This window comes from Mustela nivalis (genome assembly GCF_964662115.1).
Source record: "Mustela nivalis genome assembly, contig: HAP1_SCAFFOLD_292, whole genome shotgun sequence".
Taxonomy (NCBI): Eukaryota; Metazoa; Chordata; class Mammalia; order Carnivora; family Mustelidae; genus Mustela; species Mustela nivalis.
In genome coordinates, this window is record NW_028136349.1 from 874,301 (window position 1) to 892,454 (window position 18,154).

The 18,154-nt window shown below is 49.2% G+C and overlaps 2 protein-coding genes across 7 annotated transcripts in view; both read right to left on the reverse strand.

The window, feature by feature from the left end:
* LOC309857058 (uncharacterized protein) overlaps positions 1–10,667 on the reverse strand; it is a 33,113-nt gene extending 22,446 nt beyond the window's left edge. For 2 of the 4 annotated variants that reach the window (XR_014307460.1, XR_014307461.1), the window contains exons 1-2: positions 10,322–10,667; positions 9,534–9,727 (exon numbers count right to left, since the gene is read on the reverse strand). Coding sequence is in view for 1 of the 4 variants with exons in the window: in XM_082749963.1 (XP_082606089.1) it covers positions 10,322–10,643 (322 nt within the window). In the remaining 3 variants the exon portion in view is untranslated. The remainder of the gene's footprint in view (positions 1–9,533; positions 9,728–10,321) is intronic. The other 2 variants (XR_014307459.1, XM_082749963.1) reach the window with 1 other exon arrangement.
* LOC309857056 (conserved oligomeric Golgi complex subunit 2-like) overlaps positions 1–18,154 on the reverse strand; it is a gene marked incomplete at its 5' end in the record, with an annotated part of 269,912 nt that overhangs the window by 199,371 nt on the left and 52,387 nt on the right. The window lies entirely within an intron of this gene.

Consider the following 18,154-nt stretch of genomic DNA (forward strand, 5'->3'; position numbering starts at 1 on the left):
GAAGCCAGTGGCCCCCTAGTGGAAGGGTTTCGGTGACCCCAGAGGTGAGAGGGGCCAGGGGTCAGGCCTAGAGGTGGACAAGGACCTGTGGGCTAGGGGGCCGGAGATGGAAGTGATCCCAGGGTGGTCACAGGCCCAAAGTAGAGGTGTGGGGGTGGGGGGAAGGGGTCCATGGGCCAGAAAGGAATGGTATCCTGGGGCTCCTGGGTAAAAGGCAGTTGAGGTGGAGGGGGCCCAGTGGGGCCCAGGCTGCGCGGGCAGAGCCAGCTCCTCTAGGGCTGGGGAGCCCGGCAATTCTGAGGGACAAAATTTTCCATCAAGTTCTGGAAAAGAAGCCTGTCAGCACAGGCGTCTATCCGGGGGCCAGACGAGCCCAGTGGTGCTGGGCCCCTTGATGTCAGTAGGGCCCCACGGGTTCCCTGGATACCGAGAAGTGGAGCGAGGGCTGTGGGGCAAGGGCTATGGGGCGTAGGAGCACCAGGCCAGCAGGAACCTGTCCGCCAGGCCCCCCTCCCGCTCCCTTGGACGAAGCATCAGGTGGCAGCGGGCAGGAGGAACACAGCCTCCCTCTCTCCCTAGCGCCCCTACCCCTCCCCAGCCCCTCAGTACCTGAGTCAGCGGGGCACTCCCCCGCGCCCTGCCCCACCAGCCCAGAACCCCTGCCTCCCCGGGAGGCGCTACTTGCACAGTGATTTCGATGGGCCCGCAGAAGGCGGTGGGCGGGGCAGGCAGGTGCGGGCGCGCTGCGGCGGGTGGGGGGCGGCAAACAGCGGTGCAGGCCTCTGCAGACCCACGAGCCCTAGCCCAGCCTCCTGTCTGTCCTGTCGGGTGAGGGGCCTGGCTGCGCCCCCTGCCGGTTCCCGCTGCTCTTCTGCTGACTCCAGGACCCCAGTCCCCCACCCAGTCCAGGCCTCCCTGCCGCTGCTTGAGCTCCAGGCTAGGCCCACTGCCGCTCCTGGGCGGCCGAGCTGCGGCCCCGGTGTGGTGTGGCTGGCCCTTTTCTCTCCCCAGGGCACAGTGGAGCCACGAGGGAAGGCCTGAGGGGATCTTCCGTCTGCTCAGCGCCAGTGGACACTCTCCAGCGGTCTCTCTACCTGGTGGGCTCCACCCATGGCCATCTTGGAACCCCCAGAATCCCCTTCAGAGACCAGGTGAAGCCCTCCTTGGGGAATCCAGGCTCCTGGGACCAAGGCGAGTTGATCTTGTGTACTGCTGTGTTTGTTCCCTGGCCTGGCATGGATTGAAAGTTGCTGAATTGATCTATTCTGGGGTCATCAAGGGCAGAGGAAAGAATTCAGGGCTGGGATCCCCAGGCCTAGGGTCCACACAGGCTTGGAGCACTCTTGGCTGTCCCCGGTTCCAGGACAGCCTCCCGTGGTGCTGAGGCAGAGAGTGTGGCAGAGAAACCAGCTCTTGGTCCCTAAGCTGCCAGCACACCCGAGAATGCATGGGATCCCTTTCCTGTGAGGGGATGGGAGCCACACCAGGCGGCAGAATGCGAGAGTCCTGCTATAGAGCCTGAGATACTCCCCTGAGAGAGGTATAAAGGCCCCGCCGGTGCCCTTTGATACACGCCCTTGTTTCAGAGCCTGCACCAAACTCTCGCCCCAGAGAGGTGCGCGAAGGCCCAGCCTGGTGCTCTCGGACCTGTGCCCCGTTCTCAGAGCCTGAGACCCGCGCGCGAACCTCTGCCTTCCCTGAAACTGGTGCGTGCAAGGTGGGCGCTCTTAGACCCAGAAAGACCAGGCACTCCCAGCCCGGGCCAGCGGGAAAATCTCAGTGTGAGATTGCTGCTTGGAACCTCTCTAGCGGTCTGGAGGTGCCCAAAGCTGCTGCTGCTGTGCTTTTGGGTACAAGCAAAAGATCCTCCATCCCCAGGGACAGCGACTTGGAACCTGCTCTGCCAGCGGCCAAGGGGGAACTTATTTGGGCTTTGCAGCCAGACTGAGGCTTTTCTCTGAGAGGGAGATCAGGGTGCAGTTTGTTTTCCTCTAAAACTACAAAAACCATCAAAAGCGGTCAAAGTGAGAAAAAAAAGTGAACAAACAAAAAACCGCCAGAGAACAAAAGCCTGAAAAAAAAAGAAAGTTTCCTCAGAGCCCACCCCCTTGAGGTGGGAACATCATTGTCAGGGAAGATCATTGTCAGGGAACATCATTGACTGAAAACCCACATGGCAGGCCCCTTCCCCAGAAAACAAACCAAGAAAGAAAAAAAAAAAGAGAGAGAGAGAGAAAAAAGTACTACAAGAGAACTACCACTACTTCATAGGAAAACTTTATTTTTCATTCATCCCCACTATTCTGGTTCTTTTTTTTTTTTATATATAGGTAATTTTTTTAACCCCAGCAGGATGGTGGAATGGGACATGGCTGAGTGCCTCCCGGGTCTGACCTACTGTGACGCCACCGGGTGCCTGCAGCTGCCCTCTGGAAGGTGTTGCTTTTGCGGCAGAGCCGGAGGGCACCAAGCGTGTGTCTGTCTCCAAAGTCCTGGGCACCACATCACAATGCCTTCCTGAGAAGCAGAATCAAGGACAGTTGCTGATCTTCATTCCTTCCCACCAAAGGTAGCTCATACACCATCTTTGGAAGTTGGAGCCAGGGGGCGCCTGTGTGGCTCAGTCGGTTAAGTGTCTGCCTTCAGCTCAGGTCATGATCCCAGGGTCCTGGGATCGAGTCCCACACATTTGCCTCCCTGCTCAGCGGGGAGCCTGCTTCTCCTTCTCCCTCTGCCATTCCCCCCACTTGTGCTTTCTGGCTCTCTGTGTGTTCATCTGGTCTTCTGTTAGTTCCTTTATTCAACAAACAGAGAGGACTCACCGTGTCCTAACTGTGACCAAGACATCCAGCATCTCATCCCACAAGGGAAACATATTAGCAAATGTGGCAGCAAAGAGGGATGGGGTAAGGCAGTGACATCTGAATCAAGACCAAACTAACAAGCAAGGACTGCCATGAAGAACATTCCAGGTATGGGCCCCATAGGCATGAAGGCGGAAATGAATAGATTATGTGCAGACGGCAGGACAGGGGACTAAGGGGACACTGGAAAGGAAGGCTGCGGAGCAGCTGTCGGCATTGGAGGCCTTGCGAAGGACTCTGGAATTCCCTTTGGTTTCAACTGGAAGCTACATGAAGCTTTAAGCGGGGAATCATCAGATTAGCCTATATTTGTAAAAGATCGCTCCTCTTCCACAGAAGAAATGGGGATGGGGTGGGGGTGTCCACGAGCCTAGAAGCTGGAAATTGAAGCAGATGAAGTTTCCAATATCCTGGCCAAGGAGGTAGTCTGTCGCAGTGAGAGTGTCAAGATTTGCAGTTCTAAACTTTTTAGTAAAGTGGCTTATTAAACACACAGCTAACTATTGCCCGGGGTTCCTACTTTTGTAATAAGTTTTTTCTGAAACTCGAAAAGGGGAGAGGGGCTCTGCACCACGTGCCAGTTGGGGCGGAACATCATCGTCACATTACAGGGTGTTTTCAGAGCCTGTTATCCTTTTAGTACGACATCCCTCCCACCCTGAGACAACACCGTGCCTCTTTCCGCCAACAGAAGTTGAGTTTTTCCCTTTCCCTCTTCCTTCTTTCAAGGGCACAGCTCAGGGCTTCTCCAGAGATTCCATCCTAAGTTCATAGATCTCACCAAGCCGACCACATTCCCCTCCCTGTGGGCGCCAGGAAACGCCGGAAACATCTGTATCTGCACCTGAACATGGGACCTTGGATCCCAGCTACAGTTACTTGTGCTGTGGTAACAAGGACATCATGTCGCGTTTCAGGACATTTTCGTAAATAAGGCCTCGGGTCGGGATGCTCAGGGTAGGAAAAGGGTGGGTCCACCCCTGGGCAGAGTGGCATACCTTCTCTCTCCTCCTGGCCTTTGCCTGAGTTGGAGATGCCCTGTTCCTTCCTCTTCACCTGAGTAATCATTATCTCTGCTTCCAGAAGCAGCTCAGGGGGCCACCTCCATCACAGAGGCCACCCCTCCCCAACCCCACTGGACCAAGTGACCCTCCCCAGAATTCCATATAAATCCCTGTTAATGTTGATCCCACTGCTTCCCAGAGGCTCTTTCTCCTTGTCTTTACTTTGTCTCTCCTGCTGGACTCCAGGAGACAGGTCTCACTCATCATTTTATCCCAGCAGGGTTCAGTATGTTGCTGAATTAACACATGGCATATCCCGCACATTGCTGGCAGCTGGATGAACTGGAACACAGTGTGCCAGCATGTACTGAAGCAGGGGTTCTCAGAGCACCAGGGGGTTCAGTCGGTGAGGCATCTGCCTTCGGCTCAGGTCATGATCCTAAGGTCCTGGGATCCAGGCCTGCACCGGGATCCCTACTCAACAGGGAGTTGGCTTCTCCCTCTCCCTCTGCTTCTCCCCTCCCTCTCAAATAAATAAATAAAATCTTTTCAAAAAATAAATTTAAAATAAATTTTTAAAAAATTAAGCAGTTGTTCTCACCTGCAGGTGATTTGGCTCCCCAGGGGACATATGGCAATGCCTGGAGAAAAGTTTGGTTGATGTAATTGGAGGAAAGGGTGCCACTGGGCATTTGGTGGGGAGAGGCCAAATGGAGGTGGCCAACATCTGGCCATGCACAAGACAGGCCTCAGCAAAACATCACCCAGTCCACGAGGTTGAGAGGGGAGACCCGCATCTAATCTAGGACCTGGAAAACCTTTTCCTAGGTTTACATGCTCAAGGGAAATGTATCTGTCCATCAAAACCACAAGAATGTCTGAAGCAGCTTATCCTCAGAAGCCCCAAACTGGATACCATGTAAAAGACCATTAACAGGAGAACGGATAACCGACTACAGTACCTACGTGATGGAAGACAACAGACGATAACGAAATTTAAGATGCCACATACGCGACAACAAGAAGGAATCCACAGATGTCCTGAGGAACCGAACCACCAGAGCAAGGTAACAGGCAAACTTGATCGCTGGTGATGGAAGAGAAGCAGGGGGCAGGGAGTGACTGACTGGGAAGGAGCAGGAGGGAACCTCTGGTGTGCTCAGAACGTTCCTGATCATCATCTGGGTAGTAGTTACACACAGCGTGCTGCATGCTAGGACTCATGTGCTGTGTGTGTGTGTATTACACCTCAGCAAGCTTTACCAAAGGCAACGGTCCTCTAAGAGCCCCAGCGGGCAGGAATCACACACTGGAGCAGGTCCTCCGAGCATGACTTTCTAAGGATTTCAGTGCACAGCCGGCAGGAGCATTGTAGATATGTTTCTGGAGACCTATTTCACCACAGACACCAAAAACCTTACAGTGGGTCCTTGATTCAATTCTGCTTCGGTCATTTTCTGCTAAGGATTGTGCTACAGATGTGCAAACAGACTTAGGTTTCAAGAATATTTATCATAGCAGAACAAATACAAGAGGGAGGCAGCAACAACACTGACCCAGAGGAAACTGTGTGATACCGTGGACTCATTAAAATCGACATTTAAAAATGTAAATGGAAAATGACTACAATATATTAATTACAATTAAAGAGCAGGTCACCCAACAAGCTGACACCTAAGATATATGAAGAATATACTCAATATGATTAACTATGATTAGTTAAGGTCATGAGGGGTTATGGGATTTCTTAAAATTTTATAATTTTTCCCCTAAAATGTACATATATTACTTATTAATAAGAAAAAATACACAATCACACTTCTTAAAAATAAAGGTGAGTTTTCAACTCTAAAACTGAGTACCAGGGGCGCCTGGGTGGTTCAGTGGGTTAAAGCCTCTGCCTTCGGCTCAGGTCATGATCTCAGGGTCCTGGGATCGAGCCCCGCATTGGGCTCTCTGCTCAGCAGGGAGTCTGCTTCCTCGTCCCTCTCTCTGCCTGCCTCTCTGCCTACTTGTGATCTCTATCTGTCAAATAAAATAAATAAAATCTTTTTTAAAAAAATAAAATAAATAAAATAAAACTGAGTACCAGACCCCACACAACCCCCAGATTCCCCATGGATTCAGAGCCCTGATGCCTGCAGAAGCACTCTATTGATGCTCATCACAGTGGCTGAGACAGATTAAATAAATAGATAACATTCCAGATTTCCTGTCTCTTATCCGACTGTGCAGATTGTTTACACAAATCCAAATCCTTACATGCATTAGACCTCACTGAACTGCATACGCCCTGAGAAAAAGTTATAAGCAATTCCTGTAAAAATACGAAAGTATTTCTGACAGCAAAAGTTTTCAGATGCTGTAAAGAAAAAAAAAAAAAAAACTAAAAAGGCACGACCTTCCCTGATTAATCAAGTCTCCCTCGAGAGAAGGCTACCACTTCCCCAGGTAATCTCATCGCCTCAGACGAAATCATGTTTCTCCCTGTGAAGTGGAGGTGATCGCGGCTCTCTCGGAGTACTCGGAGTACTCGCAAAGGTTTGGCGTGGTTATGAAACAGAACGCTATGACTGGGGCCCGCTGGTTGTGGTCACCGTTATGCCCACAGCCTGAACACCACCTCCCTCCAGGAAGCTCCCTTCTCTGAATTCTGTGTGGTAGGGGCACGTGGCTGACTATTAGGGAGCACTGCATAAGGCATACCCTGTCGCTCGCCCAGACACCCAGCTTCTCCCGGAACCACCGAATGCAATACAGAGCTAAAGCTGGGAGCAGTGGCTCACCGTGGACACCAATGACGAGGGCCCAGGTACCTCAGCTCACAAACCCATTACAAGCATATACATTTATCTCTAGCTTTAAGATGTTTCTCCTCTTACTTCTCAGTCAAAAAAGACTTTAAGCCGAGTAAACCAACAACAAACCCTAAGATAAAACATTTAACCATGTTAATTTCCAAAGCCCTATGGTTGTCTTCAGCTTCTCAAGGTCACACCTCCCTGCTGAATGATTACGGAGGGTTGCTGACGTGGTACACAGAAAAAAAAAAAAAAAAACTCTTGGGATGTCCAGCCTCTAAGAGAAAAAGCAAACAGCTCAGAATCCAGCCAGCCACGGCAAAGGAAGCACCAACAAAGCCAAACACAGAGGGGCCCCTGAGCATCTGGGAATCTGCCTGTTCCTTTGCCTCCTCAGAGGGAAGGAGTCACAAGACTGCTCAGAATGGGAAATGAGAAGGGCAGAAGCCCGGAAACCAGCGCGTCCTGAATTTCGTGCTGCTTCCAAGGAGTGAGCCCGCCTGCTGTGTCAGTTATTTACACAGTGGGCAGGTGAGGCTGACAGCTTGAAGGGGTTATTTTAGAGGGAGAGCTGTAAGTCTGATCAGGAGAAGGTTCTGGACCCTGGGGTCCCAGCACGCATCTTCAGCTTCCAGGCTGACCCTCCCTTCAGACAGGGTTTAAGAGGCAGCAGGGCAAGCATGGTCTTTGTATTTAAATCACCTCAAGGGGTCCCATATCTCCAGGCACAACCAGAAGCCAGGGAGGAGAGGGAAGGGGGAGAGGGAGAGGGTACCTCCACTCCTATCTGCTGGCTGCACTTCTGGAGCGCCTGATCCAGGAAGCTAAATGCATGGACAGAACAGAAGGAAGAATCTGGGAAGACTGGAAGACTAGAAGAGCTGCTCGCGGACTAGTCTCAACCTGAACCACAGAAACACCTCTGCCTCCCTGCCCTCCTCCCATTGGCTGGGCACCAGGTGCCTCCCTACTGCACTCCAGATGCAGATCCAAGCTCAGGGGTGCCCAGTGCCGATGCCTCTCTCTGGCGCAGGGAGTCTAGGGCATCAGAGGGACTCCTAGACAGCACCTGTGATCTCTAATTTAAAACCAAAACCAAAATCCCCAACCAGCGCAAGCCAGCACAAGCAATACATATTTATGTGTAAGACACCTATGTACACATACACATTCATTTATCTACACACACACACACACACACACACACACACACGCTTTTGCAGCAGAAAGCAGGCATGAAACCTGTTCCCTAAGTCCTTTGCTTTCCTCATCTGCTTCTAGCAGCAACAGCCATTTCTGCTACGGATTTTCCTATTCGAGGGTTGATTATAGATCCAAATGCCACCGTCCTGTTTGCCACCCTTTCCTACCCCACCGGCCCGCTGACGTCTGTCAGTGAACCAGGGAACAAAGATGGAAGACAGGCCCAAGCTGCCTTCCTAAAGTGGGGTTATATTTGACACTTTAATAAACCTCAGAGCCTGAGCCTCTCTGCTCTCAGACTGGCCAGGGTACAGCTCTCACTCTTACCAAACCCGTCCAACTCTCCCCCCCCCCCCCCACCGTGGGGCACAAGGGTTTTCTCTGCCTGGCATCTATTTCCAGGCCCCATAAATCATATCCCATTGTTCCAGGCCATCTGAACTCATGCTTAATAAACCATCCACCTCACGCTTCCGCCACCACCCCGAATTTCCCACAGGGAAAGACTGTTTCAAGAATAAAAGGAAATTCTTCATTAGGGCTGGATTTTAAAAGCAAGCTTCCACAAAAAACCGGAAAACAAAATTGGGTATAAATACCATCCAATAACCACTAAATGTCTTTGGTTAAAGCACCTGCCTGCCTGTGATTCTTGGGTCCAGATGTGAGCTCAGTGCACATCCAAAGGAAGCAGAATTTGAACCTGATGCTAAATGACAAATGATCCTGAACTTCATGACCATTTAAGTGCCGCAGTGGCTAGACTAAATTGCTCTGATGCAGAATTTCTCCCAAGTATAGGTTACTGAGAAACATAATATTGCTTGAAAATGTATTTAGGTGCGCTCATCCTTCTCAGACCAACACTCATGGCTCTTAGTCATAACCAGGCTTAAGCTAACACGATTCCCCTATTTTCGCCAGAGAGGGAGGGAAACAAGAGGACATGTCTCTCATGTTCCAAGATCCAAAACTGGATCACAGCACTCACAGCATCAAGTCTGCCAAACCAGAGCTCTGGGTACGTACAATTCTTAAAGAGCTAATTGAATGGAAAACAGCCATCTGGGGCTGGAAACCCTTATGACATTCTGGGAAATGTATGGGGTTTAAAAGGATTATGCAGGGTGATGTGACTTTCAAAATTCCCAAACTCTGAACTGAAGCCTAAATGAGAATATGTTAAATTCACCCATTCCAAAACACAGCACAGTTGACTCGGACCCTAGAGCCCAGCTGTAGCTCAGGGTGTCCACACGGCAGCCTGTCCGTGGGAGGTCTGCAGACCACTCCCTGCTGAGAGAGTCCAGCCAACCCAATCAGCCTACCAGCAGGCTGTGGCACAAGGTCCAGATCCAAGCTCAGGCACCAGCCAGGGTTCCCTTTGGCCTGCCTTCCATGGTTGAACAACAATCATGGAGAGCCACAGGGAGAGCAGCATTGGGTCCAGTATGGCCACCCCCTGGTCCTCCACAACACTGGTTGCACACTCTTCAACACAAGAAAATGGTGTGCAGAAACAAGGGCCTGCCACAGTAGGCTGTCGAGCAAGGAACAGAAAGCATCAGGGGACAGGTGGGACTGCAGGCTGGTCTCCACCTCTCCCAGAGGGCAGAGGCCGCAGAGCTTCTGCAGGCTAAGCAGAGACATGTCAGAATTACCTTTCCAAAAAGTAGGCAGTAAAGGAGGATTTCAAGCAGCCACAACCGCCAGCAGGCCTGCGACCTCCAGATATCAGGGGCTTGACCATGACCGTGTCGGTAAGCAGAACACACAAGTGCCTTCTGGAGCGAGAGCAGACAGCTTAACGCTGATAACTGGTCCTCTCACTCTTCTCTGCTCTCAGCAAGTGATCCTGAAAGGCATGGACAATGTTGGTCAGATTCACTGGAGAAAACACGAGCCAGTGAAGACATCCCGGCTCACACTAGGCCTCCCTCCAAAGGCTGGCTGCCCCACCCCTGGCACCTGGGTAACGCTGCTCTGGGGCCATCCACACAAAACGATTTACGTACCCCCCCACCCGCAACAAACACACACAGACACAAACACACACACACACACACACACACACACACACACAAGCTGCATCGGGCTTTAGGAACCTAACTCAAACGCACCCCTAACGAGCAACCCCACAGGTGTGACTGGGTTGGACACTACCAGCAAGAGAGGGAAGGCCCCCCCCTTGGGTCCTTGCCAGTGGCAGGGTGCAACCTGGGCCTCCGCCTCATCCTCTCCATCCGCGGGGAAGTCGGAGCGGCCCCCACCAACCACCACCACGCAACCAGATTGATTCTCGCACTTCAAATCCCCGCTGCCAGGGCCCCATCTGTGTGCTGACCGAAAAGCCGCCTTCAAGCAGCCCGCCGGCGGAGCGTCTGGAGTTCTCCCAGTCCCGCGCTCAGGCCACCCCAGGCCGCCCCCGCCCCCGCCGGCCGCGCCTTACCGCCAGTGTCCACGAAGCGCGGGGGCGGGCGGTCCCGCAGCGTGGCACTCCAACCCGCGCTGGCCTCGTCCTCGTGGGACTCCTGCGCTTCCGGGGCGTCGGGAGGCAGCGGGGGGGCTGGGGCGCTCGTGTTCGGCGTCCGAGGAGGCGGCCGAGGAGGAGCGCCAGGCGGCGGACGTGCTGTAGAAGGGGTTCCCGCCGCTGTCCGGGCCGGACTCGCGGAACACGTCGTCCCAAATGTGCAGGCTCTCGTAGCGCGCGCGCGGGCGGCCTCGAGCAGCGCCGGCGCCCTCCTCCGCGCGCTCCCGCCGACCTGGGCCATAGCCCCGGCCGCCGCCGGCGCGCCGGCCCCACAGAGCGCCTCCCGGCCGCACGCGCCGGGCACTGGGCCCGCGAGGCGGCCCGCCGCCCCCCACCAGCGCAGCCCGCAGCACAGCGCCCGCCGCGCCCGGCCGCCCGCCGTCTTGGCCGCCTCGGGCCCAGCGCCCGAGGAAGCACCCTCGAAGCTCCGGCGCCGCAGGCTGCAGGCCGCGGAGGGACGCAGGGCGGGAGGCAGGGGCTGCGGCCGGGCCCAGGCGCCACCGCTACCGCCGCCGCTGCGTCTCCTCAGCGCACGCTGCGTCCCCGCGCGCCCTCCCGCTGCACCCCGCGCTCCCTGGCCAACCTTGCCGGGCGCCAGCGGCCAGAGACGGACCCCGCCTCCTCGCACCTCCGGCCCGCCGGCCAATGGAGAGCAGGCCGGGGCGGGGCCCGCGCGGGGCCCGCCCCACATCCCTCGGTCGAGCGGGGCGAGGAGAGCAGCAGTGGCGGCGGCGGCAGGGGGGAGAGCGGCCGGTGGCTTCCTCGCCTGCGGGACGTGTGGCCCGGGACGGCCACCCGCAGGCCCCACGCGGCCCTGCAGGGGGAAGGGAGGAACCGAGTGGTTTCCGGGGTTGTGGGGGACGCAGCCGGTCTTCCCGCCGCCCCAGCCGGCTCACGGAGCGTGAAGCCCGCGCTCTCGGTCCCCTTCCGCAGTCGGCGCCGGCGGCCTTGGGGAGCTGTCCCCCCCGGTGGTTCTGAACCAGGCGCTGCGGAAATTCCAGGTAGGCGCCAGGCCCGAGGGTCACGATTCCCGTGGCTGCTGTGGCTGTTGCTGCTTCGGTGCTCCACAGCCGGCTGTGCCTTGAGCTCTTGCAAGCACAAGGGCTATCTGGCTTCCGGGAGCCTTGCTCTAATAAGGAGCCCGCCTCGCTGGTTCATTTCTGGGGTCAGGTGGTGACTCAGTCTCGCTTCAATACCCCTGTAATTTGAGGGGGTCAACATCCGATCTTAGTCATTCCTCCCGTCTTTGACCTTTGACATCTTTAAACTCAAAGTATTCATTACCTTCCAAATATTAATTACTCTAACACCACCACTGCAACATCTTCACCCATACACTTGACACACTTGTCTGTTAAAATACGGCACAATCACCCAGGCTTCAGTGTTCTGATAAATAGATCAGAAAGGTTTCATCATCCCTCTGCCTTGGCCAGGAGTGCGTGGCACTCATTCCATTGATGACGATACACGTGATCAGGCGTTTCTTGCTCCTCTCTCCCTCCCACACTAATGCAATAAGTCACAATGATGGTAATTGGGCCATAAAGTCACTTGCACTCTGAAATAAAATAAATCCACAGAGATGTGAAGGGCTTGCAAATCCTACTGGGTATTAACTAAATAAGGATTACACGACAGGGAAAGGCATATTGCTATTTCATGCATAAAGGATGCAGATGCATAAAGGGTGAAGATGTTGGTACCACCAGCTAAGGTCAGTTCTAACAGCAGGTGAGCAGCTTCTGCTCTCGCCCTCCCCTCGCAAGCCCCTGTTTCCTCCTCCCAAACCAGAGTCTCTGTACCAGCATGAATTCCTGATCATCACTGAAAGATGATATATAAAAAGGAAAGGATTCACATGACATTGCTTTGTATATGAATTGGCTGATATACGTGAAATTGTTTGCAAAGCATTTCAACTCCGTTGGAAGAATTGTGTCACAGAAAAGAACTGGTTTCCAGCACTTCTCTATACTGTGTTAACCAGGGAAAGATTCTGAAGAGAGTTCATACAGGTAATCAGACTTAAAAGGGTCAATGACACATAGATTGAAGACGAAAAGTAAGATTGCGTAGCTCAAGTTCAAATTCTGCAATTAGGAATTCTGTAATACTCCTGTAAAATTTAATGATATATATTTTAAAAAATAATTGAAAGGGATCAAAACACTGAAATACATAGGCAAGAACTCCTTCTCTTCTCCAGGCAGCCAATGTAAAAGTCAGCAGCTAAAGTGAGGGTGTATTTTAAAAACAGTGGCTAGCTTTGCTACCCAGAGGAAGCAGGAAGTAGAGCAGTAACAGTTACAAGGATGGAATCAGTCTTCCATTGTGCCAAATCTGCATTTGTATGGTGCTAATCCCAAAGAAACCTTAGAGTCTTTGTGTTTATGAGCTCTCAAGTGCTTGTAGCTCACAGAGCATGCAACACTGGGAGAGGGTTATATGGTCACAAAAGAAACAGACTGGGAAATCAAATTGTTATCCAAACCCTGGCCCAACAAAAATGAGATGGCTATGTCCATTTAGAATCAAGGGTTTAGCAACCAAGTGCTACTTTGTTTAAACAAATGTTTCCGACCAAGAACAGTAAAAACACTTCAGCCTTTAAAAACAGGTGGCTGATTCTCCTTGTGAAAGGAGGGGAGGAAAGGGAAGAAAACAACTGGAAAACAACAACCAAAAAACTTTCCCATCTGTTTGGAAACCTCCTACTCAATGCTATGATTATGGTTCTACATCATTAAGTTTTACAAGTAATGTTTTCTGGGAGGATAATTATAGAACCAGCATTATACTGAGATCTTTTAACTTTGAGTCATTTAAACACATCTTCCAAATAATACAACTTTGTAATATAATTAATTTTAAGATTAATATTGAGCTTTTGGTTCATAGTCTGCACAAAAGGCTCCAGGGTAGTAAGAACAACCCATTTCTGTAGTAGATTCCTTAGGCTTTGTTAAGCCAGAGAGATTCATGCTCTTGTGATACTGGGGATAATAGCCATATTTTATTGAGTCTTGGCCTCCTTTCCTGGTATAGTTTAATAAGAAACAAAAAATGCTACCATTCAAACTATGATACAATGTTTTCTTTTCATTAATATTTTAATTTAAATGTATTCAAAAAGCTCTTTGGTAAGTATTTAGACAGATTTTTATTACATATGGCCTAAATGCATACATAAAAATAAAAGTTAAAATTTTTGGTTAACGTTTTTCCAAACCTCACATTAAGAATCTCACTACTTTTATTTACTTTCTAACTGAGAGATTTCAGTGCCCAGATTTTTCTCACAATATCTTCCTCTGAGCCACCCAGAGCTTCTGTCATGCTGCACTTAAAAAATTATTATTAGACATATAGCTGACATTCAATGTTAAATTAGTTTCAGGTGTACAACATAGTAATTTGACAATTCTATACATTACTCAGTGATCACCACAATAAGTATATCATCACGTCACCATATAAACTTATTATACTATCATTGGCTGTATTCCCAATGCTGTACTTTTCATTTCCAGATGAGAACAGGAAATTATTTTATTTATTTTATAACACGAAATTTGTACCTCTTAATCCCCTTCACCTATTTCACCCATTCATCTACTGATAAACACCTGAACTGCTTCCATATACTGCCTATTATAAATAGTGCTGCAGAAAACCTAGGAGGGCATATATCTTTTTGAATCAAGTGTTTTTATTTCCTTTGGGTAAATATCAAGTCCTAGAATTACTAAAGCATATGGTAAATCTATTTTTAATTTTTTGAGGACCCTCCATACCGTTTTCCACAGTTGTTGCACCAATTTACATTCCCACTAAAAATGTACAGAGGTTCCTTTTTCTCCACATCCTGGCCAACACTTGTTCTTTCTTGTCTTTTTAATACTAGCCATTCTGACAAGTATAAGGTGATAGATCTCCCTGTGGTTTTGATTTTATTTTCCTGGTGATGAGTGATATTGAGCATCTTTTCACATGTCTATTGGATGTCTGTATGTATTTTTTGGAAAAATGTCTATTAAGTCCTCTGCCCATTTTTCAATTGGATTATATGTTGGGGTTTCGGGTTTTTTGGGGTTTTGTGTGTGTGTGTGTGTTCTTTACATATTTTGGTTATTAATCCTTTATTATATTTATCATTCACCACTATCTTCTCCCATTCTGTAGGTTCCCTTTTGGTTTTGTTGCGGGTTTCCCTTACTGTGCAAAATCTTTTTATTTTGTTGTAGTCTTAATAATTTATTTTTGTTCTTGTTTCCCTTGCCTAAGCAGACATACCCACAAATAATGTTGCTAAACATTCTCCAAGTGATAAGTGCTTATTGACTTTTAGGAGTTTTATGGTTTCAGGTCTCTCATTTATTCATTTAATTTTTTTTTAAGTAAGCTTTACACTGAATGTGGGACCTAAACTCACAGCCTCAAGAATAAGAGTCACATCCTGTACAGGCTGAGCAAGACAGGCACACCTCACACTTCACATTTAGATCTTTGATCCATTTTGAGTTTCTTTACGTGTATGGTAAAAGAATGTGGTCTAGTTTCATTCTTTTGCATATGGCTCTCCAGTTTTCCCAGGAGACTTTCTCAGGAGACTTTCTTCTGTTACTTATACTTGCCTCCTTTGTCAAAGATTAATTGACCATATAATTGTGGATTTATTTCTGGGCTCTCTATCCTGTTTCCATTGATTTATGCGTATATTTTCTCCCAGTACCCTACTGTTTTGATTACTATAACTTTGTAGTATATCTTGAAATCCAAGAAACTGATACCTCCAGCTTTGTTCTCCTTTCTCAAGATTGTTTTGCATGCTGCACTTCTTATAAAAGTATTCTGAAGTCATCCAAATTGCCACCCGTCCATTCTGCTTGGTTTGATGCTGGTGGGATTTCTCTTTTTCTTTTTTCTTTTTTTTTCCTTATCTGAGATTTTCATATAATAACCAGTTTATTTTCTTTCTTTAAATGGTCCTCAAAAGGCCTGTGGCTTGCCATGCCAAGGGATGTAGATGATCAGTTGTGCCCTAGGAGCAGTTACCACATGGCACAGGGTCAAGCTGTGGTAACTTTATAGGGACTTCCACCTGCTCAGCCCCAACTATAAGACAATTCCTGACATTGGAGATGTGAAAGAAAATGGGAGGAAAGGGGCATCTTAAAATCCATAAAATATGGCATATTGTCTCCTGTTTGTACTTTTACAATTTCTGATTTTGCAAATGGCCAAGCTGCCGCAGGGAACAAAAATGAGGTCCTAAGGTGGCAGAGACTGACCTGGCCAGCCCTGTACTGCACAGGCTATGCGTTACACGATCAGTATGAATGGAGAAAGCAGGGGTGAGTCAGGGAAGCTGCTGCCTCTCCCTACATTGCCTTCATCACCCACAAGGAGGGGGCCCAAAGCCAAGGAGGACCTCCTGGAACTGAGACAGGGGAGGGGAAAAGAAAGCTGAACGATGCCTCAGCTGCTGATCCATGACCAAAATATGGGGGAGAAGGCTGGAGGCAAATGTGCATGGTACACCGTGACATTTGGAGTCCTAGGTGACATAGAAGCTTAAGGATCCAACCTTGCTCAAACTGATTTTACATGATGATTTTATCTACTAATCAACCCAGAGGTGCAGAGAATGAAATAGGGCAATACTATAGAAAATGCTTGAGAGAAATCTCCCTTATGATGGAGATAACCTGATATTTCCATTGATTCATTCATTCGTTCAACAATTATATACTGAGTATTATGTATCAAATCCTCTTCTGAACACAAAATAAATCAGGAAAAAAGCCCCCACAAATACCATTTTTATAGCACATGCACTCAAATAGAAGAGAGAGAACAGACAGTAAATAAATAAATATATAATATGTCAGCTGTTGATAAGAAGTCAAAAGTAGAGAGGGCCAGAAACTATGTTGATTGTGATGGTGCTGGTGCTGGCTGTGTGCAGTTAGGGGAGATTACTCTGATAAAAAGCCATTGGCAGATCCTTGAGTGGATTCAGAGAACAAGACGGGTACATTTAAGAAGAGGAAACAAGTGCAACCCCCCAAGGGAGGCACACACTTGCTGTACTCTGTTAAACACCAAGGAGGCTGGTGAGCGGAGGCAGAGACAGCTGAGTGAAGAGGTAGGAGATGAATTGAGAAGGAAGTTGAGTGTTACATTTTGTAAGACTGAATTTTGTATTGAGTGAAGTTGGGAGCCATTGGAGATCTTAGAGCAGAGAAATAACAAGGTCTGACTTTTGTCTTAAACGGATTGCTTTAACTGCTGAGTGGAAAATAAACTAGAACAGAGCAAAAATGGAATCCAGAAGACCAGATAGGAGACTATTACAATAACTCAGGCTATAGAAGACGGTGTTTTGGACCACAATGGGAGTAACTGAAGTGTGGAGAACTGGTCAGATTTAGAATATATTTTGAAGATAGAATCCACAGCTTCTACCAAAGAATTAAACGTGGGCAGTGAACGAAAGAGATGAATCAAGAATGACTCTACAGTTTCCTGTTTGAGCTATTGCAAGACCAGCAGAGCTCGAGAAGAATAAGAGCTTCGTTTTGAACATGTTGGGTTTAACTCATCTAGGTAGATCTGGAAAGCAGGCAGTGGAAGAAAGCTCAAAATCCAGGTCTGGACTGTAGGTGGAGATGTGGAGTCATCAGGAGACAGATGGTAGAAGAGGGACAGTCACCAAGGACTCAGGGAAGACAGAGGAGAAGTCTGAGGTTGGGTCCTGGAGCACATTCATACTCAGAGATCAGGGAAATGAGAAGAAACCCCAAGTGGAGGGGCTTGTCCTCACTCAGAAGGGATTTGAGTAAGGGTTCCACCCAGGTAAACTTAATGGGATTCTGTGGGTCTTCTTTCCTTACCGATTTTTCTATTCAAGATTTATTTGACAGAGAGAGAGAGAGAGAGAGAGAGAGAGAGCAGGAGCACACACATGCAGGGGGAAGAGACAGAAGGAGAGGGAGAGAATCTCAATCAGATTCCCCGCTGAGCATGGAGCCTGAGGTGGGGCTCGATTTCATAACCCTGAGCTCATGACCTGAGCCAAGATTCACATGCTTAACCACTTAGCCACCTACACACCCACCCAGTTTGTCTTTCTTTCTTTTTTTTAAATATTTTATTCATTTATTTATTTGACACAGAGAGAGAGAGAGAGAGAGAGAGAGAGAGATTACAAGTAGGCAGAGAGGCAGGCAGAGGGAGAGAGAGAAGCAGGTTTCCTGCTGAGCAGAGAGCCTAATGCGAGAGCCCGAGACCCTGAGACCATGATCTGAGCTGAAGACACCCAGGTGCCCTCAATTTACTTTTCTCAGTGAAGTCATCAGAATGGTCGGTCATCAGCTGTATCTGATGGAAGGTGTTCAGTTCTCACTCTGAACAAAATGGCTGTACATTAGAATCACTGGGAGAATTTTAAAAGCACACTTATATCCAGACCCTAATTGGATATTAATCTAATTGGTTCTACACCAATTAGATCAGATCCTCTGGAGGTGGGCACTCCTGTGTTTTAAAGTCTTCCAGGTGATTCAAAAGTGTGGCCAGTGTTGAGAAGCCCTGGCTTAAGGTTGGAGGAAAGAAGATGTGAAATAGTCAAAATATTTCATGAGAAGAGTGGAGATTCTGTCGGTCAGAGAAACATACTTGGATTTGTGGCTAAGAATTTAATGTGAAAGGGGCGCCTGGGTGGCTCAGTGGGTTAAGCCGCTGCCT